The sequence below is a fragment of the Mus caroli genome, unplaced genomic scaffold, assembly GCF_978045245.1.
Source record: "Mus caroli unplaced genomic scaffold, Mus_caroli_1 scaffold_4, whole genome shotgun sequence".
Classification (NCBI taxonomy): Eukaryota; Metazoa; Chordata; class Mammalia; order Rodentia; family Muridae; genus Mus; species Mus caroli.
Window position 1 is genome coordinate 33,962,036 of NW_028227259.1, and position 25,183 is coordinate 33,987,218.

The 25,183-nt window shown below is 44.5% G+C and overlaps 2 protein-coding genes across 5 annotated transcripts in view; one reads left to right on the forward strand and one right to left on the reverse strand.

Annotated features, from left to right (window-relative positions):
* Positions 1-2,214: 2,214 nt before the first annotated feature.
* On the reverse strand, positions 2,215-14,394 carry Supt7l (SPT7 like, STAGA complex subunit gamma). Its single transcript, XM_021162926.3, has 5 exons — positions 14,270-14,394; positions 9,951-10,558; positions 7,282-7,606; positions 5,712-5,949; positions 2,215-3,602 (listed from the first exon to the last, which is right to left on the reverse strand). The coding sequence occupies exons 2-5, from the start codon at positions 10,361-10,363 to the stop codon at positions 3,340-3,342; spliced, it is 1,239 nt and encodes a 412-aa protein (XP_021018585.1). The 5' UTR covers positions 10,364-10,558; positions 14,270-14,394; the 3' UTR covers positions 2,215-3,339.
* Positions 14,395-14,635: 241 nt separating this feature from the next.
* The window catches only part of Slc4a1ap (solute carrier family 4 member 1 adaptor protein), a 31,189-nt gene continuing 20,641 nt past the window's right edge, over positions 14,636-25,183 (forward strand). For all 4 annotated transcript variants that reach the window (XR_003836753.2, XR_015046911.1, XM_021162683.3 and 1 more), the window contains exons 1-8: positions 14,636-15,339; positions 15,558-15,756; positions 18,215-18,337; positions 19,535-19,595; positions 20,007-20,146; positions 21,627-21,787; positions 22,440-22,509; positions 23,651-23,837. Coding sequence is in view for 2 of the 4 variants with exons in the window: in XM_021162683.3 (XP_021018342.1) it covers positions 14,677-15,339; positions 15,558-15,756; positions 18,215-18,337; positions 19,535-19,595; positions 20,007-20,146; positions 21,627-21,787; positions 22,440-22,509; positions 23,651-23,837 (1,604 nt within the window). In the remaining 2 variants the exon portion in view is untranslated. The remainder of the gene's footprint in view (positions 15,340-15,557; positions 15,757-18,214; positions 18,338-19,534; positions 19,596-20,006; positions 20,147-21,626; positions 21,788-22,439; positions 22,510-23,650; positions 23,838-25,183) is intronic.

The following is a 25,183-nucleotide window of genomic DNA, read 5'->3' on the forward strand; positions in this document are numbered from 1 at the left end:
CCTCGCCTTTTCTTTCTCTCCTGCTGCCAGCTCTCTAAGGGTCTTGTCTTTATATCACTTGTACAAGACCTAGTATATGATGTGGGGAAACTTGACTAATTAATGTTGCAGACTAGAATATCTGGATAGCTCTTCTGAGCTCTGAGCAAAATGGAGAACTCCCTTTACCAGCAACCTGTGGAGCCCAACACCCCTACCCCCTCTACTTGGGAAAGGCAACTTCCGCTTCCTGGATAAGAACCCACCCAAGAGAAACCAAAAAAAAAAACCAAAAAAAAAAAAAAAAAAAAGGCGGGCGTGGTGGCGCACGCCTTTAATCCCAGCACTCGGGAGGCAGAGGCAGGCAGATTTCTGAGTTCGAGGCCAGCCTGGTCTACAGAGTGAGTTCCAGGACAGCCAGGGCTATACAGAGAAACCCTGTCTCGAAAAACCAAAAAAAAAAAAAAAAAAAAAAAAAAAGAACCCACCCAAAAGTACCCAGCATTCATGGACTACCTCTCCATACAAATGAGCTATTCACAGTACTTTAAACTCTAGCCAATGATTTTACAATCACCCTGGAAACTCCTTCCCACTCTCCATGGTTCATATATATCCCTTGTCCTCCCTGAATAAAGTCCACAAGCCCACCCCAATAAAGGTGTGTGTGCCAGCTGTTACACTGAAGATTGGCTAAGATTCATTCAGTACTGTCTAAAGAGCTAGAAACTAAAATCCCTGGGGAAGCTGCCTCCTCCCTCCACAACGCTTCATCCTTTCAGCCTGGTGTGCAGCAGTACCTGGACATCCTGAGAGGGAGAAACGGAGGACACACTACAATATGGAGGTGCTTAATGACTCTTTCCTAAGTGAATTCAGTGTACTAACTGCATCTTGGCCACTTTGTTTATGAAAATGAAGATACGATCTGTCTTATTGGGTTTCTATTTCTGTGACGAGAGACCATGGCCACCGTGGCAACTCTTAAAACAGACATGGTGCTGGAGTAGCTGAGAATTCTACATCTTTGTAGCAGGGAAAGAACTGAGACACTAGACCTGGCTTGAGCATATGAGACCTCAACGTGTGGCCTTCTCCAACAAAACCATGAATACTCTAGCAAGGCCACACCTCCATTCCCTATGAGCCTTGGTCCATTTTCAAACTACCACAAGATTAAAACAGGATAGATTTAAGAGTGTTAAAGATTAATTTGAAAAATCCTATTTTAAAATTAAGCTGTAACTTCTTTAGGAGGTAGGACTATAGGAGGTTAGTCTAGAGTACATGATGTGACTGTCTTTGAAAACTGTTAAGTTGTGATGGCAAGATGATTTGGTGGGTTAAAGGCTCTTGCTATGAAAACCTGACATCATGCCTTCTGCCTCTGGCGCCCATGTGAAGGTTGAATGAGAGAACTGACTGCACACAGCAGTTGTCTCTGGCCTCTCTATACAGGCCACACACACCATGCACGAGCACACACACATATAAAAAATAAAAAACTTCACTCTGAGGAGAGCTCACCACAAACCTTGGTTTGTCATGGAGGAAGGGAGCATGGCCATCCTTTGTCATCTCGTGTGCCATCTGAGATAGGTGCTGTGCTTAGCCTTGGCAGCTGATTGCAATGGGCATCAGTTAACCAGTAACTGACCGGAGAGCAGAGGATGTGATGGTGAAGGGCTAATTGACAGATCTGTATGGCCCCTCCTACAATCAGAGAATGTCATGTGAGAGGGGTGGAAAGTAAGAACACGAGGATAGGGAGATCGAAGGGAAATAGAAAACAGAAAGATGTCCTTTGGATCTGATGCAGCACTGCAGCTGTGCTTATCTGTATACATCTGTATAAGACCTGCCCAAGATTGGCCTGTCAAGGTTTCATTGTGATGAGGGTACCTTCGAGGCGGCACCCCTCTGAAGTTGGTAAGCAGTGGTTGTAAAGGAGGGTGTGAGTGCTGCTGCTAGGTTGTCCTTGCTCAGGAAGTGTGGCACCCCTCTGAAGTTGGTAAGCAGTGGTTGTGAAGGAGGGTGTGAGTGCTGCTGCTAGGTTGTCCTTGCTCAGGAAGTGTGTTCCCTCTCAGCTTGAGGCAACTCTGATGAACCTTGGATCACACACACAGACATGAAAGGAGGAAGCTGTGCTTGGGGGAAGGGAAAAACTCTATGCATGCGTATGGGATGGTCAAAGAATCTTTAAAAAAGAATCTTTAAAAAAGAGAATAACTCAGATGACTTTTTCCAAAAATAATTTATTTTTGTGTGTGTGTGTGCGCGTGCACACGCACCATGGCATGATGAAGGAGTTGGTTCTCTCCTTACACCATGTGGGTCCCCAGGATCAAACTTAAATTGCAAATGACTTTACCCACTGACCCATCTCTCGGGATCCTCAAATGTCTTTTTAAACAAAACAACTAAAACAAACATCTGAAACAAACCAACAGCTGTCCTGAAGCAAAGCCAGATGCTGCGCACCTGGCAGCTGTGGCGGGCCCTGTTTGCCACCTTCACAAGGAGAAAAGGTGAAAGTGTGTGCGCCATGAAAGATACTTAAAAGTCTGGGTCAGCACAAGAGCATATGGAAAGTAGAAATGACGAGGCTGGCTGGAATAATCTAGAAAAGAAAGAACTGTGGGGACAGCTGCATATGGGTAACAGCTGTCCCCGAGGCTCTCACTTGGTAAAAGGCCTGAGTAGCATGAATAGTTTGAACTCTGACTGATGGACTTAGGTTTAGCTGTTACTATCTTGCTACTGGGTTCCCAATGACGACACAAAATAGACGAATCAATTGCTGACGTCTATAATAGCATATATTTACATGAATATATGCAAGCTTTGAAATTTAAGCAAAGCACCTCAGAGTCCCACCTCTGCAAGGAGCATCAAAGTGGCATGACTCCTCTCAAGCATGCCAGAGACACAGCTGAGAGGAGCTGGGATAAAACCAGCCGGGGACAGTAACTTTGGTCTGATTACCAGGCCAGTATCACAACTCATCTGTGAACGGTGGCTTAGTTGTTTTAAAAAAGTACAGAAACGATGCAAAGTGAACTGTTACTAGGTTAAGAACTGTCTCTGAAATTAGCAAAGGTCTACACTTAAGAATACAATCTAGAGCTGGGCATGGTGGCACACGCCTTTAATCCCAGCACTCAGGAGGCAGAGGCAGGCGGATTTCTGAGTTCAAGGCCAGCCTGGTCTACAGAATGAGTTCCAGGACAGCCAGGGCTACACAGAGAAACCCTGTCTCGAAAAAACAACAAAAAAAAAGAATACAATCTAATTACTACTTGTGGAAACATCCAGCCCTCAGGGCCTTCTGCTGGCTGGTGCAGGTCTGTCGCTCTGCAGTTAAATCTTCCTCATCCTCTTCCTGCAGCGCTGACTGAAAACAGGGGACGACCCCATGAGGCTGTCAGTGGAGTGGGAACCATAGCTGCTGTCTGAGTCGTCAGGGCTCTGAGGGAGTCCAGCCTCACTCATGCCTGACATTGGCTCCTCAAAGACATCACTGCCCAGCACCCCATGCGCAGACACATTGCCCTCTTCACTTTCTTGAGGCTCCATTTTCACGTGAGCCAGGTTCCAGAGAGGAGAAGCATTGACCTCGGCACCTAGAAATGAAGGGAGGGAAAGATTATGAGCCCACGGGGAGGCAGACACAGAACCTGCACATCTCCCCCTCACACAACTAGCAATCTCTGAGCTGCTTTCATTACAGCACCCCACGTGGGATGAGGGTGTCACTGTTCAAATGTTACCCCCAAATTACCACTTCCTTTCCACTTTCATGGTTTTCCCCTTCCCCTTATTCACCCCTACTTCTATACCAAAAAAAAAAAAAAAAAAAAAAAAAGCAAACTGGGTAGAAAGATTATGTTCAAAGGCAGATACAATTCCAGTTTACCCCCATAAAAAGTTCTATTTTCCTGTATTCATGCTTGCACATGGAAGCCACAAAAGGATGTGAGGTATCGAAGCATCTTCTTTCACTGCTCCCTCATTGCCGTGATCTGGGAACTCAGTTTTCATTAAGCTAGCTGGCTAGTGTTGGGGTTATGGGCACACAGCCATCCACCTCTTTTACATGGGTGCTGGGATTTGAACTCATGTCCTCATGCTTGCACAGCATCTCCCGAGCTCCCTGACCTTCTTTTCTTTTCATTTTTTGCTTTTTCAAGACAGGGTTTCTCTGTATAGCTCTGGCTGTCCTCTGGCCTTCTTTTCATTTGGCTTTTTCCCTTTTATTTGAGAATCTCTCTAGGCCTCTTTTGCATTTTGAAGACTATGTTCACACGTGATGCTGACATCAGCTCTCTACTTGTCTCTCCTGACAGGAGACATGGTTGTTGGTGTTCTGTCTTTCTATATTTTGGTAATGCAGCTCTGCTGTTAACTATTATGCCTCCTCAGAGAAAAACCTCTTAGCGCTTCTAAGGCTGACCTAATTTTGTTTGGGTCACATATGAGGCTGTGATATTTAAGTTTCTTATGTGTTTACATTTGTAAACAACTAAGTGTTCAAGCTAATTTGCAACTGAGCTGACTCGATAGCGAGTGAAGCGCAGCAACTGCAGCCTGTGGGAGCTCGTGCGAGGCTAGAGCAGGAGGCCTTCAATTCCAGACCTACCTAGACGGCAAGATGTCAAGTTGTGGGATGTAAAATCATGTCAGGATGTTTGATAAGGTAGAGTAGGGCGAGACCTGGAGACTTGGTGGTCACACACCCGAGGCTTAAGTGACTCCCAGCTCCCTGCCAGACTCCTGACTCGGAACACACATGCCACGTTTCTCACATAAAAGAGACACGACCAAGAGGTCTCTCTGTTAATGAGGTACCTAGAGGCCCGGAGGGCATAGACAATAAGCTTTCCTTCCCAGACACTCCTCCTTGTAAAAGGTATTTAACCTCAGGCCCACCCTGAGAAGTGGGTATGGTTTTATACACCCACTTTCCGTCATACAATAAATGCCTTAGAACCCTGGACTGTCTTTTCACTGGGATACGATGTGGGGAGCCATGGGAAAGGCCTTTGCCTATAGAGCCACAGCCTAATCTGTAGAAGGCCTCTCTGAACTCCCAGCCACAACCGCCAGCAAGCATGCTGCCCTATCAAGCCAAGGACTCTTTCCGTGGGACCAGCTGGAGCTCTCCTCCCCCCACCCACCTGGGGTTAAACCCAGCCCCGGCCCACACTCTTCTGTGACTCCCAACGGTGCCTGGATGTCCAAGAGCCTGAGAACCCCACAGCCCAAGCATTGTTGCAGGCCCAGGGTTGGGACTGCTCCCCCAACCCCTATAAGCACAGTCAAACTCCCCACATCCCACCCCCCCTGTGGTGGAGCAGATGAGGGACCCACAACCCTACAGCAAGACCCTGTCTCAAGAACTAAACAAAAATATAATTGCCTAAAAATAAAAAGTAACAAGCCAGTTCTGCAGGTTCCTAAAGTCCTCATGGCTATAACCTACAACAGAACAACTCCATCCAACACACAACAATTTCATTCCCTTTGGTCTGCAATTCTCTTGAAGTTTCTATCAAGGAAACAGCTCCTTAAACCAGAGAGTACTGTAAAGGATTCACCACAGCTCTGTTTGCTCCAGCAACTTCTGTTCTGCCCATGCCTGCCTTTCTCCCACTTGGAGTTGATTCAAAAGTGTCAGGAAGTGCTAAGATGGGCAGAGCCAGACGCGAAACGAATACAACTTTCTTTCTTACTTGGAGCCTGTGGCGAAGCCTCCACCTCCAGGTTGGATGGGAAGCGCTCACTCTGAGCCCCGAGGACCCCGATGGGTAAGGACTGATCCCCAGGAGCAAGGTCGGCCTCCAGCTCCTCACTGACAGGAAATGTGATGTCGCTCACAGGCTCTTCCTTGATCTTCACAGGTTTAGTGTCTTCTGTGGCCTTCTCGGGATTCACAATCCTTTCATAGTCTTCAGAGAGCTGCTTACTAATCTGTTGGCAAGCAAGAATTAGTTTTCCAGAGCTATCTCAGAATTAGATTGGAGAGTGAGCTTACAGTAACCGAGGAAAACTGGGCAGAGCCGGAGTTAGCAGGTAAGTTGTCCTTTCTTTCTGGTGTGTGTGTGCACATGTGTGTACATGTGCATGCATATGTGCACAAGCATGTGTGTGTGTGTGTGTGTGCGGAGGTCAAAGAGTCACCTCAGTGGCCATTCCTCAGGTACTTCCACTTCTCACTTGAGAAAGTGAGCTTCAGGAACCCGCCTGTCTGCCTCCCATCTCGCCATCGATGGATGGCCTTACAAGTGTATGCCACCACACCTGGCTTTTTACATGGGCCCTGGAGATCTGCACTCAGGGTCTCGGGCTTTCAAGATAAGCACTTTACTAATAGCCAGCCTGAAAAGTGAAATTTAAAAACTCTACGGCCAGGGCTGGGGTGCAGTGGGACTGCATGCTCAGCCTGTGCAAGGCCATGAGTTCAATCCCAGCACCATCAAACAACAAGGACAGATGCCACTGCCAATGGTAGGAAGTCATTTAAGGGTTTGGGTCTGCATTTATGATAGACACATAAAGAAAATATGTCAGAAAGTGTCTTATCATTAATTAAAAGTTACACAAGGCAAAAAAGCCAGAGCTGAGGCAAAATACTGCATTTCTGTCTATAAAAACTAACAATTATCTAGGCATCGTGTATGGAATTCCATCTCTTAGGAGGCTGAAAAGAAAGGAGGGGAGTAAGGCCAGCCTGGCTGCTCAGGGAAGCCTGTCTCACACGTCAGAAACCTCCCAAGTACCTGGCAGACAGACCCTAGAGGCAAACCTTGAGTGAAGCAAGCCATCTGCACCCTTTTGTCAGATGCTGAAGGTTACTGGTCACTACGTGCCTAAGCGTCAAGAACTGGAGAGACGGTGCTCTACTTGAGCCTCCTGGCATGCCACTGGCGTGTTTAGTTTTCAACACATTTAATGCTACCTGAAATTGTTGTGCTTATTATTTGTTTGCCTGTTTTTGCTTCCCATGAACACTTCAAACTCAGAAGAGTTAATTCCTCTTATAAACTACTAACTCCCACAATGCCTGACTCATAGCAAGTCCTCAATAAATACTTGTTGAATAAAAGAATGCCAACCACGGTACTTGAGACCCCAGGTACCCGTGTACTTCATTCATTCAGCAATGAGGAATGGGCTACCCACTGGGCCAGTGGTATGTCAGATTCACTCTGCTCCAAGTCCCTGTGCACTGCACCCCAGAACGTATGTTGTAGACTCTGCCCAGCCAGGGCACTTTGCCCACGTCTCCCAGGGTCTCCTCACCTGTAGCATGTAAGTGTGATAGTCCTTGATGCGGTGCTGCCAGAACTTCTGCAGGGAGAGCACACTGCCAATGCCCACTTCATGGAACACCTGTTCCATTACATCAGGGAAAGGAGTCTGTCCCAGCAGGGCCTCTCGGTCGACAGCAAAGCGCAGCAGCTTGGTGAACTTGAGGCAGTATTCATGTGCCACGTCAGTTAGGGTCTCCAGGACACTTTCATTAGCACACTCAAAGCCTGTGTGGGCCAGGATTGTGGCGACTGCTTGGTAGAGGAGCTGACGGCAGGAGTGCCAGCTCAGCTCTGTCACAGGTTCTCCTTTCCCGCTGAGAGAGGAGAAAGGGGTGACCAGCCTGTCTCACTGGGGTTTTACAAGCCATTCAAGAGAATTCTAGACAAACAGCCACCTTCGTCCTGCTCTTCTCAGAGCACAGGTCAGCAACCCAATATCATATTCCTGAGCCCCCCAATTACAGAGTTTGAAAAGGCAATGCGTGTCTAAAATAAACTGTACAGAGTAATAGTGGAGGAACTAGAATTAGACAGCTGAGTGACCAGTTCCTCTGGAAGAACAAGCGTTCTTACCCACTTGTCATCCCTCCAACCTCTCTGAAAATATACTGGTGTTATGCCTCCATCTGCAAAGGAAACTGTTTTATAAATCTCTGTTCTTTGGTTTACGTCACCACCTCCTGTAGCAGGTGGTGCCTGAAGAGGCCTCACTCATTTACTATTATCTGCTCAATAACAACCACGGCAAGTTATAGATAGCCAAAAAAGGAGACAACGACTAACTTTTCATTTAATATGTCCATGGCCAGTCTATCTGGGCCAAAGGTTAAAAGCACTGGAAATACCTAATAAAGAGCTAATTACTATCACTTAATTTGAGCCTATATGGACTTATTCCCTTGTAGTGTTGGGATTTGAACACAGGGCCTGTGAAATCAGCAGGGGTTAACCTGAGCTACATCTACAGCCTAGATATAGGCTTCTTTAATGGAAAGTGATGTTTTTGTACCTCATAGCTGCTGTGTATTATTTTTTTCTTATACAGTTTCTTAAAATATGTATAGAACAAACTAGGTTCAAGTCATGTGTGTATGCATGTGTGTGTGCATGTGTGTGTGTGAATATAGGGGCCTGATGCATGTACATGTATGCACAATACATATTGATGCCTACAGTGTCATTTCTAAGGAAATGACAAAAGCCGCCCTGATTTTTTCAGAAAGGGTCTCTTCTTGGGAGCTTACTGATTAGGCTAGGCTGGCCAGCCAGTGAGTCCCAGGCATCCTCCTGCCTCTGCCTTTCCTGCCCTGGGATTATAATCATGGACTACAGTGCCCAGCTTTTTAACTGGGTTCTCATGGCAAGCATTTTCCTGACTGAGCAATCTTCCCCAGCCACTCTCTTTTATTTTGAGGCAAGGTCTCTTTTTGTTATTTTGTCTTTTTTTTTTTTTTTTCCAGTGCTGAGGACTGAACCCAGGACCTTGCATTCTACCACTGAGCTAAATCCCTAACCCCAACGCCGGGTCTCTTATAAGACCTGGAGCTCACCAAGTAGGTACACTGTCTGACTAGAGAGCCTCAGGCATGTTTGTCTCTGACTCCCTAGTGCTGAGATTATAAACGAAAGCCACCACGACTGGGTTTATTTTTCGTTGGTTCTGGGGACAGAACACAGGGTTTTATCAACCAACTTACTAACTAAGCCATCTCCCTAGCCCCTAGGTTCTTCTTCTTTTTTTTTTTTTTTTTTTGGTTTTTCGAGACAGGGTTTCTCTGTGTAACTCAGAAATCCGCCTGCCTCTGCCTCCAGAGTGCTGGGATTAAAGGCATGCACCACCACGCCCGGCTAGGTTCTTCTTAAAAACTAAACTTTCTGGGCGGTGGTGGTGCACGCCTTTAATCCCAGCACTCGGGAGGCAGAGGCAGGCGGATTTCTGAGTTCGAGGCCAGCCTGGTCTACAGAGTGAGTTCCAGGACAGCCAGGGCTACACAGAGAAACCCTGTCTCAACAAACCAAAAAAAAAAAAAAATTAAACTTGACAAAAAAACTACAGTTGGAGTAATAACACAAATTTAATGGGATGAACGATATTTTATTGAATGAAACTACATTACCCTCAAAATATGACTATGCTGCTGACTGTTACAAGCTGGGGGGTTTTGTTTTGTTTTGATTTCCTTTTTGCTGGTTATACTTTACCAGCCCATTTTCACTAGTCATGTATCAGTTTATTGTTTCACTTCTAGTAAACTGTCTGGCATTAATAAGCACTCAGTAAATGACTATTGTGCTAGAAAATTTAAAAATACAGATAGTCGTAGCACATGTCTTTAATCCCAGCACTAAGGAGGCAGAGGCAGGTGGATCTCTATGAGTTTGAAGCCAGCCTGGTCTATAGAACTAGTTCCAAGGCTATACAGAAAAACTCTATCTCATAAAATAAAAACAGAAACAAAAACAACAACAAAATTATAGACTAGCTTCTGGCAATTTGGACTAATAACTCCACTAATGACTTAAGCAACATTAGTCTAGTCAATCACTCTCATCTCCAGTGTTCTCAGGTAGAAGCGGAAACTCTACTATAATCGTAACAGGATCGTGGGGGGAGGGGAGATCACGTAATAAAAACACCACAGCAACGCTTTGTCTTACCGGTAAAAGTCACTCTCTGGGTCACTGTGCCGGATCTGGAATGGAGCATTGGGATTTTTACAGTCTAAAGGCTGGAGGTCATCAGGGAGAGGAGGTGAGCCAGGGCAGGAGGGAAGAGGTTCACTCTCTTCAGCCTTCACACCCTCTGTCTGCTGCTGACTCTGGGTCTGAGCTGTGGCAATAAGGCTGCGCAGACGTCGGTTGTGTTGGATCAACTGAATGGTATGGATGGTGAGGCTACACGGTTCTGAGGGAATGTCCAGCATCGTGGGGGGCTTCGGCTTGTTGGCTGAGGGCTGGTGCAGGGGCGGGTCATGGACTTCCACCAGACGGAACTCCCGTGGGAGCAGATCAAAGGAACTTCTGTTGGTCTGTCCTGTCGGTATCGGTATCTCTCCCCAGTACCTCAGCATTTTAGAGCAAGCAGAGAAGAGCTCTCCGGCCTAATGTGAACGATATCCTAAAGGTGTGTGCTTACGTCTCTGGCAACGGTAGATCAGAAGCTTCTGTAGTGAAAAGCAGGAAGTCTAGGCAGTTCCCACATAAGAAGCAAGCTAAGATCACTTTAAAAAGGTGGTAGCAAAACTCTAGGTCAGACAATACTCTCCCTGAAGAAACGAAGAGAAAAGTAACTGTTAGATGCCAATCGCACCGCAACAGCTCCTCTTTGAATTACAAAAGGAGAATCAAAGTCACCAATAGGTGGAGGGTAGTAATTGGTGTGTGGGGCTCTTAACATATACACTGCCTATTTCACATCACAAACTCATCGCCAGAATACCCAGCATGCCTCATTCTAAATCCGTGACAAGGCATGAAACTAAAGTAGGAGGTCTGGAGTACTTCCAGAGTATTTCTACACAATTGTGCTAGACTAATAGGAAAAAGAGAGCAGCATTAAAACTGCTAACAGAGCTGGGCGTGGTGGGCACGCCTTTAATCCCAGCACTCAGGAGGCAGACGGATCTCTGAGTTCAAGGCCAGCCTGGTCTAGAGTGAGGTCCAGGACAGCCAGGGCTACACAGAGAAACCTTGTCTCGAAAAACCAAAAAAAAAAAAAAAAACCTACTAACAGGCAGCCAGATATGGTGGTGCGCCCCTTTCTTCCAGCACTCAGGAGGCAGTGGCAGGCAGATCTGAGTCTGAGGCCAGCCTGATCTACAGAGTAATATCCAAGACAGCCAGGGCTACACAGAAAAACCAGATCTCAAAAAAACAAAACAAAACAAAAAATACTAGTAGGTGTTTTTTAACCTGTGCTGTGTATGGTAGAAACATTCATGAACCTTTAATCTAGCCTTATGCTTCCAAATTCTGACATACACATGAACAAATAGAGGTTCTCGGTGGGTGTGTGCATGGAGGTCAGGAATCAGCCTCAGGCAACATTCCATCTTGCTTTTTGAGATAGGATCTCTCACTGGAGTCTAGGATTTGCAGATTATTCTAAGCCAGTGTGTTGCCTGTAGTTTTATTCTATCGCCTTTGCTCTGGGAACAGCCGAGCTCCTAGCTCCCCACCCAGCTTCCCTTGAATCTGTGGATAAGACAGACACAGACACAGACACACAGTTTATTCTTTTATAACTTGCCTTGCTGGGTGTTACTGTCTCTTGACTGGAAAAGCATGACCTTATTAATATTTTTAGCTCTGTTTCTCCACCTGCCCCAAACTTCAGTGACTAGTGCCACCTATGCCCTGCCAAACATCCACAGCCACCCAGTTCCCAGCCATAGGCCCAGCTCCCCCAAGACCTCACATGGTTGCTGCATTCTTCTTCCTCCAAAGCATGGCAGAAAAACCTCTCTCCTTCCTTTGTTGGCTACCTTTTCCTCCTGGAACCTGGAAGTCCCACGGGTACCTTCCTCCCAGCAATTGGCCCCCAGCTTTCTTTACTGACAAATAAAGAACCAATTGGGAGCCGGGCGTGGTGGCGCACGCCTTTAATCCCAGCACTCGGGAGGCAGAGGTAGGCGGATTTCTGAGTTCGAGGCCAGCCTGGTCTACAGAGTGAGTTCAGGACAGCCAGGGCTACACAGAAAAACCCTGTCTCGAAAAAAAAAAAAAAAAAAAAAAAAAAAAAAAAAAAAAAACAACAACAAGAAAAGAACCAATTGGGGAATAAGACCTTAGCATAAGAACCACCCCCTTCACCAGTGAGTCCAGGGATCTGACTGTTTCTGCTCTCCTCCCCCTTCACCAGTGAGTTCCGACTGTTTCTGCTCTCCTCCCCACAAGCTGAGTTTATAAGCACATGCACCCATACCTGGAGTTTTTTATATGGGTTTTGGGGATTAAGCTCAGGTCCTCATGCGTGCAATGGACTGAGCTGTCTCCCCAAAATGAATCTGAGAGACTTCTGTTGCCTTCTAACAAGTATTCCTTCCTCTAGTCCAGTGGTTATTTATTATTATTTGGGGATCAAATGACTCTTTCATAGGTTAAGGAGTATCAGATATCCTGTATATAAGGTATTTAAAATAGGATTCATAACTGTAACAAAATTACAGTTATGAAGTAACAATGAAAATAATGTTATGGTTGCATGGGGTCATCACAACATGAGGAACTAACTACATTAAAGGGTCAGACCTTTAGGAAGGCTGAGAACTGCTATTCTAGTCTTTCTCAGAATCTGATCTACACTTGGCCCTGTTGCTAGACTTTCTTCCTTTCTCTGTCTCTCTGTCTCTCTTTGTGTGTCTCTGTCTCTCTGTCTTTCTTTCAATGCTGAAGATTTAACACATGCTACAAAAGTATTTTATTACTGAGCTACACTTCCAAGCTTTTTTGTTTGTTTCTTTTGCTTGGAAAAAGTCAGAATTCTGTGGCTTATCATTCAATAAAAACTTACTAAGCGTCTTTAATTCACTTCTCCAGGTTTACTGCCTATATGTCTCCTCGGGTCCAACAAACATCAAATGAATACATTTTGTGATGGTGTAAGATCTTTGTCCTGAGGGAATAACAGAAGCAAAATACTGCAGTATAGCAGCATGCTAGCACTGCTACTTTAAAGGCATGAGTTTAGTGCCCTGCAGGCACGTGAGGGGCTTCCTGGACAAAATGACCTCAGTTCTAACAACATACCTACTCAGTTCCTTTCTTTCTTTCTTTCTTTCTTTCTTTCTTTCTTTTTACATTTACTTATTTTGGGTATGTGTGCATGGAAAAATCAGAAGACAACGTGCGAGAGGCAGTTCTCTCCTTTCACCATGTGGGTTCCATGGATTGAACTCAGGCATTCGGACTTGGCAGTGCCTTTTACCTACTAAGCCATCTAACTTGCCCCTCAGCTTATTTTCTTTGCTAAGATTGTATTTTTAAATAATTAATCTCGAGACAGGGTTTCCCTTTGAGGCCCTGGCTATCCTGGAGCTTGCTCTGTAGTCCAGGCAAGCCATGACTTCACAGACATTTGTTATTGTTGTCTGTTGGGGTATGTACTTGTGTGTTCCATGTGTATGCAGGTGCCAAGGATATCTGAAGAGGGCATCAGATCCTTCTGGAGCTCAAATTAGAGGTGGTTGTGAACTCCCCTGATGTGGGTACTGGAAATGGAGCTCAGATTCACCGAAGAGCAGCACACAGAACCATCTCTCCAGCTCCACCACTCAGCTTCTCAAGAACATCAGACATTTTTATAATTGACCCTTTGAGTTGTGACCTCTGCCAGGTATCCTCTGCCACCCTCTACATCTTTATCAGACTTGAATTTGTTCTTTAGGATACCTGAAATCACCATTCCCCCCAACATTTCCCCAACAGATCTCCTTTCTTTGTATATTTACATGAATTTGCTTTTATCCCTGAACCTTAATTTTAGTTGACTTATTCATCTGTATTCTCCCACTTGTTATGGCTGCCATCTTGGTATAGTTTCAGGCCTCTGTCAAAGAGTTATAATATTAACTATTGCTTAGTTCAATTTTCCATCAATTTTATGAAAAATTAACACTACTAACACTACTATTTTCAATTTTTCAGATGTGGAAGCTGTTGTCCAGGGTCATGCCAACATCATAAATACAAAGAGTAAAAAAAGAAAAGAGGTTTCGATGCTCAGGTTTGTAAAGCCACTAAACATCCTATCTCAATATTTTGTTCCGAATAATAAAAGAATGAACAATAATAAGTTGCTTCTTTCCTAACTTCATAAAAGGAATAAATTCGGGAGCTGCAGATAGGGGCTCCTTGTTCCGGATCTGCAGGCTTAGGCTTAGGCGCCGACCACAGAATCCTGGGAAGTCTGATTTACAGGGCAGCAGGAAAATGGGTGGCTCTGGACCGGAACCAGAAAATAAAGCTCAAATACTCACCGCCCTGCCCCAGGAGTGGTATACGCGGCTGCCTGACTCTGACAAGTCGGAGTGGAGGACTAGGTCAAGCCTAGGAACCTTGTTTATTGATTAATGGGCCAAGGCCACGGAAGCACTTCTTCCCAATCGCCCTCCGCCACAGGAAGTTATTACTAGCCTACATGCAACGCCTAAAATGTCCGTGTCCTGCACAGCACTCTGAGAGCCTCTCCCCGCTTTCTGGTATTGTGACTCCCTAGTTCTATTCACATGTTTAAAACTCTGCGAGTCTTGAAAGAGGAACTCCAACATTTCTGTCCAGAGAAGCCTCAGGGAAGTGGGAAGGAGGAGGAGAAGTGAGCAGGAACGTAGAGAGCGAGGGGTCGGGGTTTCCGAGGGACACATTTTGAGATTGCACCCGGCTAAGGATGGCTGATCCTACCTCTCAGCTAGACACGCCAGCTCCCCAGGATGTCAGTAACGAGTTTAAGAAGCCGGTTTTACCATTGCCTTCCGCAGTGCGGGGTAAGGCTTCGGTCTCCAGTCCCTCCGTTCCTGAAGATGTGAAGAAGGAATGTCTCGCGGCTCAGCTGGACTCTGGATGTGAGGAGCCCGAGGTCCCGCCACCGCAGCCGGACAGCGAGGAGACCGGGGGTCCACCGGTGGAGCAGCTCCGCTCCCCGCGGGTAGCTCCTGCTTCTGGCGGTCCGACCCGGGCTCCGCCGTACCGAGAGCCATCGTGGGGCAGCCCAGCCACGGCCCCCTACAGTCTCGAAACCCTGAAGGGTGGCACCATCCTTGGCACCCGCACCTTGAAAGACACGAGCTGCTGCTTTTTCGGGAGACTTGCTAGCTGTGACATATGTCTGGAGCATCCTTCCGTGTCTCGGTACCATGCTGTACTACAACACCGGGGGGCGGATCCCAGCGGAGACTCTGACAGTCATGAGCAGGGCTTTTATCTCTACGATCTGGGAAGTACCCACGGCACGTTCCTCAACAAAACTCGCATCCCACTCCGCACTTACTGTAGAGTCCACGTCGGGCACGTTATGCGCTTTGGAGGCAGCACTCGGCTCTTTATCCTTCAGGTAGGTAGAAAAATCTAAAATAAAAATCTTGGGACTTCACTGTGCTGGGATTCTGAGTTTTTTTAAGGTTTAGTTGAGAAAAAGGATTCTGGTAACCAATGACAAAAGCACAGGCCTCATTCTGGATCCACAGGTCTGTGTACGTTGCTGTGTCTCAGAAAGTAATTTTCTCACTTCTGAATCCATATAATGTATGTATTTTACCCATGATTCATTAGGGACCAGAGGAAGACCGAGAGGCAGAATCTGAATTAACAGTAACACAGTTGAAGGAATTGCGTAAACAGCAGCAGATGTTATTGGAGAAGAAGATGTTAGGTGAAGACTCAGATGAAGAAGAAGAAGAAGCAAATACCACTGAAGGGAAGAGCAGTAGAAGTGGTCAAGATGATGAGATGGGCTGCACGTGGGGAATGGGTAAGAAACTACTACTGAAAGTTCTGAGCTCATTCCTGGTGGCACCCTCAAGTGCTTTTGATCATACAGCTCAAAAGACCTACAGCTGAAGTAGGGTAAGCGTAATTTGCAAGCCCAGGGTCATTAACTTTAGTGATATAAAAATGTTGAATTATGGGCATTATACATACACTTTCTCACCGTGTAGTTTGCTTATTGCTTTTATCATTTAAACATATACACACACACACACACACACAGAGAGAGAGAGAGAGAGAGAGAGAGAGAGAGAGAGAGAGAGAGAGAGAGAGAGAGTGTTCTGAGTGCTAATTATCACCTGGAGGGCATGGACAAATTTACTTCATTTCTTTGGCTGAGAAATCAGTATTTGATATTTTTTCACCTCTCAGGCTATTTTTACAAAGTACAAAACATTCAAGAGGTTATTGCATATTGCATAGCTCCACATTTTTGATGATAGATATTCAGGCTTATAAAAAGATAGTTGGAGGGGGCTGTGAGATGGCTCAATAGTAAGAGCACTATCTGCTCTTTCAGAGAAAGCTCAGTCCTCAGTAACCACGTGGTGGCTCATAATCTATAATGCCATCTGATGCCCTCTTCTGGCATGTAAGTGTACATACAGATAGAGTACCCATATACATAAAACTTTAAAAGAAAAAGATAGTTGGGGCTAATAAAATCTTAGCACTTGGGAGGCAGAGGCAGGTGGAATTCTGTTAGTTTCAGGCCAGCATGATCTATTTATTGAATTTCAGGATAGCCAGAGTTACATTATAGAGAGATCCTGACTCAAAAAGCAAATGAGAGAATGAATGAAAGAAAGAAGTTGTGGCCCAGTGAGATTGCTTAGCCAGTAAAGGTGTGTGCTGCAAGTTGTGATGAGCTGAGTGTGAGCCCTGAGAAGCACATGATGGAGGAAGAGAATGGGCTCCTCCGTGTGCACTATGGCACTTGTATGTGTATGGCTGTAGATGTCAGGACAGAACAAATGCAGAAATACTTGTGCTAAGTGTAAAGAATAAGCCAGAAACCACTAGCGTGCTCGAGCTAGTGTCAGAAAAGGAATGTGTCACTGGGAACGTAATTAGACCTGTGCTATTCAGTACGGTAGCTGTTATCTGCATGCCCAACGTGGCTCATCCAAAGGCTTGTCTTCTAAGTGCAAACTACACATAGGATTTCAGTGTCAAAATGAAAAAGAGAAAAGAAAATATTACCATAGTCTTGTAATTATTATGGTAAGATGACATTTTAAAGTAGCTAATAGGGAACTCAGAATTATACTCATAACACTTACATTTCTATTGCACAGTACTAATTTAGATCTCTTGGAAACTATGAATTATTTAACTCTTGGGTGTTTGTGTTAGGAGGCATGGCCTGTGGAGGTCAGAGGACAACTTTCAGGAGTCATTTCTCTCCTTTGACTTTGTGGGTCCAGGGGTCAAAAGCAGGTTGTCAAGCTTGGCAGCAGGACCCTTTACCTGCTGTCCCACTTTATAGATTTTAAATAAGAGTTTCAAGCTGAAGCCAGGGTTGTGGTGGCAGTGTGCCACTTTAGTCCCAGTGCTGGGGAGGCAGAGGCAGGCAGATCTCTGTGAGTTCCAGGACAGCCAAAGCTACAAAGAAATCCTTTCTTGGAAAAAGAAAAAGAAAAAGAAAAGAGAAGAAAAGAGTTTCCAGCTAGAGCCTGAAAGAAAGGGAAGTAGTCGTGAGGAAGCTGCACACTGGCACTGGCGTGCAGGGCGGAGGCGGTTGGCTTTAAGGGAGTGTTGTGTTAACCTGTCTCTTTGTCAGACTGGAGAATTACTAATAATCAATATTGGAATCAATGAAGCCTGAGTAGGAGAGAAAGAGACTAGGCTAGGCTAGAGAGCTCAGTGTTTTGTTTTGTTTTTTTTTCTTTTCTTTTCTTTCTTTCTTTTTTTTTTTCCGAGGCGGGGTTTCTCTGTGTAGCTCTGACTGTCCTGGAACTCACTCTGTAGACCAGGCTGGCCTCTAACTCAGAAATCCACCTGCCTCTGCCTCCCAAGTGCTGCGATTAAAGGCGTGTACTACCAACGCCCAGCTCAGTAGTTTTTTTCAAAGTGTGGTGGGTAAATGTCTCTAAAGTGATGAAAAGAAGAAAAAGCCATGGAAACAAGTCTTGTCTGTTACACAGCTTAGAAAACATAGATATTCATAATGGTGACTTTGTGATTGTTCCAACTTCTGCCCTCAGATATCTTTCTGTTAATCACTTTCAGATACAGATAAATAAGTGTGTGTGTTTCTTCAAACATTGTCTCCATACAGTCAGGCAATCCTCCTGCCTCAGCCTCCTGAGTAATGACTACAGGTGTGTGCCCCCTGCCAACTCATCTAATTATATCCTGATTCGGCCTAGAAGGCTCATAAATGTCATTCACATACCCTCGTCTTATATTTGTTCTTTATGTCTCCTTGACTCCTGCAGGAGAAGATGCTGTGGAGGATGAAGCTGAAGAGAACCCCATTGCCTTAGAGTTTCAGCAGGACCGGGAAGCGTTTTATATAAAGGATCCAAAGAAGGCTCTTCAAGGCTTCTTTGACCGAGAAGGTGTGTGTGTAACTGTGGTTCTGGCTGTGACAGTAAACTGCTCACAGCAGTGCTACTTCCTAAAGCTTTGACTTTTGCCTAATACTTGCAAATGATTTGTCTGTTGTCTTCCTCATTATTTCTTGTTCTGTGATCAGTTTCAATAGCTTTCTTTGGCTCTGTTTTTATTTTTTGTTGGTTGCTGAGGCTCAGACACTGGGTGTGCTAGGAAAGTGCTTTCTCTATCACTGAGAGAGAGAGCTCTATCTCCAGTCACAGGTTTATGTTGAAAATAATAAAATTCTTGTTTGTCTGTCTTTCTGTCTTAAATACTTTTCTCCTAACTTAACACATTCTTCTCAAAAGATCTTGGATTTAGTGGTAGGGAAATAAAACAAAGCCTTAGAATTTATTATTCCTAGTTCACATGGTCTTTCATAATCAGTACTTTTTAATGTATGTGTTCTAGAATACCTTAGGTGTAATTGTCAGGAACACCATATACTTTCTTTGAGTCCTGCAGCTCCCTAATTGCTGGACTGGCTAGCCTCTGAGCCCCCAGAATCCTCTTGTCTCTGCCTCCCTAGGCTGGGATTGCAGGCATAGGCCACCGTGCCCAGCTGTCTTCCATGATTTCCAGGACATTGGACTTGGATGCTTATGCTCTCTAGGCAAGGCTCCCATTGAGCCCTCCCCACAGCCCTGTCTTTTACAGTTCTTAGTGTAGATTTTACCTTCATGTGATAAGACGTGTTCTCAGGGAGAATTGTTTCAGTAGATATTCTTTGAAGATACCCAGTCTTCACACATATGAACAGACACATACAATCACACACACATACACATACACACTCACAATTGATAAATAAAAGTATGTATGGAGAGATGATTGGTTTGGATGTTTTGTTCTGATTGTGCTGAGATCAAATCCTGGACCTTGCTCATGCTAGGCAAGCATTCTGTCACTAAGCAACAACCTGTGACCCCCATCTCCTGGAGACCAGGTAGGCCTTGTAGGTCTGATCTTCTTGCCTCAATTTCTGAATGCCTAGTATTATAAGCTGTATATATAAGTATACACAGCCAAGATTGATTTCCAGGAGGTGATCCCTGGCAATGCTCGCTGTGATGTTAGACCTTGAGATCTTGGACCTGATACAGTCCTTACTGGATCAAGTAGTAATTTTAGACCTGACTGAGACTGTTCTTTTCCTGCAGGAGAAGAGTTAGAATATGAATTTGATGAGCAAGGACACAGCACTTGGCTCTGCAGGGTGAGGTATGTTCTTCTTGTTTGTGTTCTAGCTGTGTTTTGAGACAGGGTCTTGTTTTGTGGCAGTCTTCCCTCTTTTGACTACTGAGTACTGGGTTTGTGTGCTCTCTCCTTGCTAATGTGTATGTTTGAAAGCAGCCAGTTTCAAGTTAACGTATGGTTGCAGAGAATAGCCTAAGAGTAACTTCACTCTGCACTTTAGGCTAGTTCCAAGTTTGGGCCTTGGCAGCTTAATAGCACTGGGAGCTGGGGTGAAATGAATGAAAGCGGGTACAAATGACTTGAAGTCCAACTGAGGCAAGAAAGAGTGAAGTTACCTGACAGCATGAAATGCAGTCATCATGGACACTCTTGATAGCTGTTTTCATGAGAGTCAGAGCTTACTGCTGAGCTCCAACCCCCTGTAAACCATTGCAGGTTACCTGTAGATGATTCAACTGGGAAACAGCTGGTGGCTGAGGCCATTCACTCAGGAAAGAAAAAGGAAGCAATGATTCAGTGCTCGCTGGAAGCCTGCCGGGTCCTCGACACACTGGGCTTGCTGCGGCAGGAAGCAGGTCAGTATTAAAAACCTCTTTTCTTTTACAAAACAAAGAAGGGAAATGTACTGCAGAAGCTGCGTAATCTCTCTACGTGGATAGTGTGTAAACTGTACAGAGCTTTCTGAAGCAGAGACAAGCATTCCCTCTCAATATCCTAAGACAGTTAGTTATATTGTCTTAGACATCTTCTGTATGTAGGTGAGTGTACATTTAAAACTAAACCCTAAAACTGGGGTTGGTGGTGCACTCAGGAGGCAGAGTCAAGCAGATCTCTCTGAGTTCCAGAGATCTGCTCAGAAACCCTGTCTCAGAAACAGAAACAAAAACCCAAACCCCCTGGCTCCTGGGCCAGACGTGGTGGTGCGCATCTGTAATTGACAAAGCAGGCACGGAGGATACTTGTGACTCAAAGTCATCCTGGCTCATGGATTCAGGTTCACATTTCTTGGTTTATTTCTATGTTTAGTGGTCGTCTTATTATTATCATCTTACCTTTTTATTGACTGATTTCTTTTTGTTTGGTTGTTTTTGTTTTTCTGAGACAGGGTTTCTCTGTGCAGCCCTGCCTGTCCTGAAACTTGCTCTGTAACCCAGGCTGGCCTTTGCCTGTGAAGTGCTAAGATTAAAGGCATACAAACAACATGCCCAGCTTTGTTTTTACTGTTTATTGTTGTTAAATATATGGTGCGTAAACCATGCTGCAATTTAGTAATATTAGGTATATTTATGTAATCATCACTACCCGGCTCAGAACTTTTCGTCATCCCTGGTGCAATTGTAGCCTGTGAGCATTAATTCTATTCTCCTTCCTACCATCCCATATGTCTGATGTTCTGTCTCAGTCTCTAATTTCGCTTCTTTATAAAGCGTGTGGAGACCAGAGGCTGGTGTTAGGTACCTTCTCCAGTCACTCCTTACCCTTTATTTTGAGGTAGAATCAATAATGAACCCCAAGACCTAGGTTTGTTTAGCTGACCAGCTTGCTCTGGGATCAATGTTTTCTGTGTCGGGGATTACAGGTAGGCTCCCTGCCCAGTTTGCATTGGGTACTGAGGCTCTGAACCTGGTCCTCACACTTGTGAGACAAGTACTTTGTGTATTAAGCCGTCTGTCTTCTCAGCACAGAATATAAACGGCATGACAGGCACCTTGTACATGTAACTTATTTCCCTCTCCTCTCCTCCTCTTCCTCTTCCTCCTCCTCCTCCTCCTCCTCCTCCTCCTTTTTTTAGGCAGAGTCTGTATCCCAGGCTGGCCTCAATCTTGTTATATAGCCAAGAACTTCCAACCTTCCTCTACCTTTACCTCCCAGTGCTGGATGATAGATTTGTTCCCTTGCACCTAGTTAGGTGCTGCTGAGGACCAAGCCAGTGGCCTACGCACACACTGCTAACTGAGCTACATACCAGCCTCCAGTTTTCCCTCCCTTTTTCTTTCTCAATCTCTAAATTAAACAAACAAACAAACTTTTTGTTATGAACTGTTTTATTTTTAGTATCTCGGAAAAGGAAAGCCAAGAACTGGGAAGATGAGGATTTTTATGACAGTGACGATGATACATTCCTCGATCGGACTGGCCTGGTAGAGAAGAAGCGCTTGAGCCGCATGAAGAAGGCTGGGAAGCTTGATGAGAAGCCAGAAACTTTTGAGTCACTGGCAAGTTGTTCATAGAAGTAGCTACTTTGATGTCATTATAGCTTTTAAAAACAACAACATAGAAATCTAATACTGAGTTACAACTTTGGTGGTCTAAATTCAATGTAAGGAAATAACTAGTTTTATTCCAGTTAGTGGAGAAAAGCGTTTCCTCGCTGCCATTGGCTTTCCCCAGGTTTGCATTGATCTGGTAATGAGCAGTCTTTGGATATGGCGTTACTCCCCAGATTCTCCCCCCATCCCACCCCCCCAAAAAAGAAAAAGTTCCAAGTTTGGGTGTTCACAATGAAACCGATGTTAGGCCCTGACATTTAAGAGAAGTCGGAAGAATGGTATTACCTTAGTCTGGAGTGGCACAACCATTCAGGAACTTGCCCTAAAGTGACATGCATTTAATATAATATTTAGCAATATTCCTAGCTTAAAACATTCAACGTCTACCAGTAACTTTTCAGTCACTCATTCTATTTGAGTTTTTTAATTCTAAAATTAGTTCCACTAGAATAAAGTAAACAAATGAAATATCAACTCCATCAGGAGCCAACTTAGATGGACTTCTGAATCAGTCATCTTAAAACCTCTAATAGTCTTGACAGTGGGAAGGTGATGGGGAGGAAAACACCTGCTGATCCTGTCGGTTTGGGCGTTATAGGTTGCAAAGTTAAATGATGCAGAAAGGGAACTCGCCGAAATTTCTGAAAGGCTCAAGGCTTCAAGCAAAGGTGAGACTGTCAGCCAATAGTTACTGAGTACCTGTCATATAAGTATGTACTGCATCAAAAAAAAAAAAAGAAAAAAGGAGGGGGGACTGGAGAGATGGCTCAGGGGTTAAGAGCACTGACTGATCTTCTAGAGGCCGTGAGTTCAATTCCTAGCAAACACATGGTGGCTCACAACCAACTGTAATGGGATCTCTGATGCCCTTTTCTGGTGTGTCAGCAACAGTGTGCTCACATACATTAAATAAATAAATAAATAAATAAATAAGTATGTGCTGCATCGTGTTAGGCATTGGGATATACTGGAACATTCAGGCTTTGGAGGTACTTTTAAGGAGCAATATAGCTTTTTAATTTTACACGTGTTTTTATGAGTGTTTTGCCTTCATATATGTCTGTGTACCAATGCATGTGTGGTACTCATGGAGGCCAGAAGAGGGCTCTGGGTCCCCTGGAACTGGAGTTACAGAATATTGTGAGCATTCCATATGAATGCTGGAAACTGAACTGAGATCCTCTGCAAGAGCAACAAGTGCTGAGCCACTTCTCCTACAGTGTAACATTGTAGAGCTAGAAAAATAGTCTTTTTAAATGTTTGGTTTAATTTCTTTTATTTTATAGTTGATGGGAGGGCTGGAGAGATGGCTCAGTGGTTAAGAGCACTGACTGCTCTTCCAGAGGTCCTGAGTTCAGTTCCTAGCAACCATCTGTAATGAGATCTGATGCTCTCTTCTGGTGTGTCTAAAAGCAGCTATACTGTACTCACATATAATAAATAAATAAATCTTTGGGCCAGAGCAAGTGAGCCTGGTGCAAGAAGGAAGGAAAAAAAAAAAAAAGAGTTCAAAGTCACCCTTGGCTTCATAGTGTGTTCAGGTCTGCCTGGAGTATCAAGTGATACTGTTCAAACAACCTCAGTAAATCTCTGCCCTTTGGGGCACCTTTAAAAAAGAAATAGTTGACGGGAATGAAGCCTAAATCACCTCCTAAGGTCTCACACAGCTATAGCTTTTTGGTTTTTTCCTGGTATCAGTGGCGGGGGATGGCTGCTCAGCTTTGCATTTGTGAGCCCTTTGTGGCTTGTTGGACTGAAGTTAAAAGTCTTTGGGCTGCCTTTGTAACGTGTCTTCTTCCTTTTGGACAGTTCTATCAGAGTCATCATCTCAGGACTCTTTAGATGCATTCATGTCCGAAATGAAATCAGGCAGCACATTAGATGGGGTATCCCGGAAGAAACTTCACCTGAGGACTTTTGAACTAAGAAAAGAACAACAGAGACTTAAAGGGTTAATAAAACTTGTAAAGCCAGCAGAGATCCCAGAACTAAAAAAGTAAGTATAAGTAGTTCTAGTTGAAAAACTTCGAGACAGTATCTCCTGTAGCTAGCCTGGCCTTGAACTTGTGCTCTTCTTTCTACTTTGACTTGTTGTGTAGCTGTGGTTTGCATGTGTAGAGGTCAGGGGTCAGCTTTTGCTGGTGGCTTTTTCTTTCCATCATCTGGGCTCTGAGACTAGACTCAGACTTGGGGTTGGTCTTTACCCACTGAGCCATCTTTCCAGCCTAATGTTGAACTTTTAAAGAAAAGTTTAGTCAAATTTTAAATTTTTATTCTTTGAGTATTTCATATAATGTATTTTGATCATATTCAGCCCCTCTCCTCCCCTCAACTAAATGTTTACCCAGAGGGCTATGTGTACAATTTAAAAACAATTGCATCCTGCTTCTCCTTCCCACATATAGATGTGCCACCACATCCAGTCTTGTTTATCTTTGTATTTAATAAGTACAGAATTATTAAATTATTGATTTTTTTTTTTTTTTTTTTTTTTTTTTTTGGTTTTTCGAGACAGGGTTTCTCTGTATAGCCCTGGCTGTCCTGGAACTCACTCTGTAGACCAGGCTGGCCTCGAACTCAGAAATCCGCCTCCCTCTGCCTCCCAAGTGCTGGGATTAAAGGCGTACGCCACCACTGCCTGGATTTTTTTTTTTTTTGTTTTTAGCACTAAGGGTCAAACACAGTCTTCACACATAGTAAGTACATGCTGTACCTCTGAGCCATGCTCCTGGTGTAGACAACCTTTAAGAACAAAAGGACAATGCTAGAGAGATGGCTTAGTTGGTAAGAGCACTGGCTGCTCATCCAGAGTCAAGAGTTCAAATCCCAGCACCCACATGGTAGCTCACAACTATCTGTAATGGGATCTGATGCCTTCTTCTGGGTGTTTGAAGACAGAGACAGTGTATTCATACATTAAAAAAAAAAAGGATAAAAGGACTATTTATGAACTATAGATTACTAGAGAATTTTCCATGGATATTATATGGATTCTTAATTGGAATGATATAAAGGGTTTTTTTAAAAGCATTTAAAAATAATTTTTATTTTTTGACAGTTTCATAAATATATCTATATGTAATATATTTTTATTAATTTTTTGTTATCTTTGATCTTTTTTACAGTCTAGTCATTATTCCCTTCCTGTTCTGCCCTCCCACAGTTCCTCATCCCATTCCTCCTCCCCGTTCCCTGGGGCCTCAAGTTTCTCAAGGGTTAGGTGCTTCTTCTCTCATCGAGGCCAGACCAGGCAGTCCTCTGCTGTATCTTTCTGCAGAGCAAACTTCTTTTAAAAGGAGCGTGCACAAAGGAGTCATACCTCCAATCTATAAAAACTTATGC

Excerpts from the sequence above, each read along its gene's own strand:
- Supt7l (XM_021162926.3), bottom strand. The coding sequence starts at position 10,363 with ATGCTGAGGTACTGGGGAGAGATACCGATACCGACAGGACAGACCAAC. Across the intron at positions 7,607-9,950 it reads CCAGAGAGTGACTTTTACCG|CGGGAAAGGAGAACCTGTGA; the intron begins GTAAGACAAAGC and ends CTCCTCTCTCAG. Across the intron at positions 5,950-7,281 it reads ATCACACTTACATGCTACAG|ATTAGTAAGCAGCTCTCTGA; the intron begins GTGAGGAGACCC and ends GCTTGCCAACAG.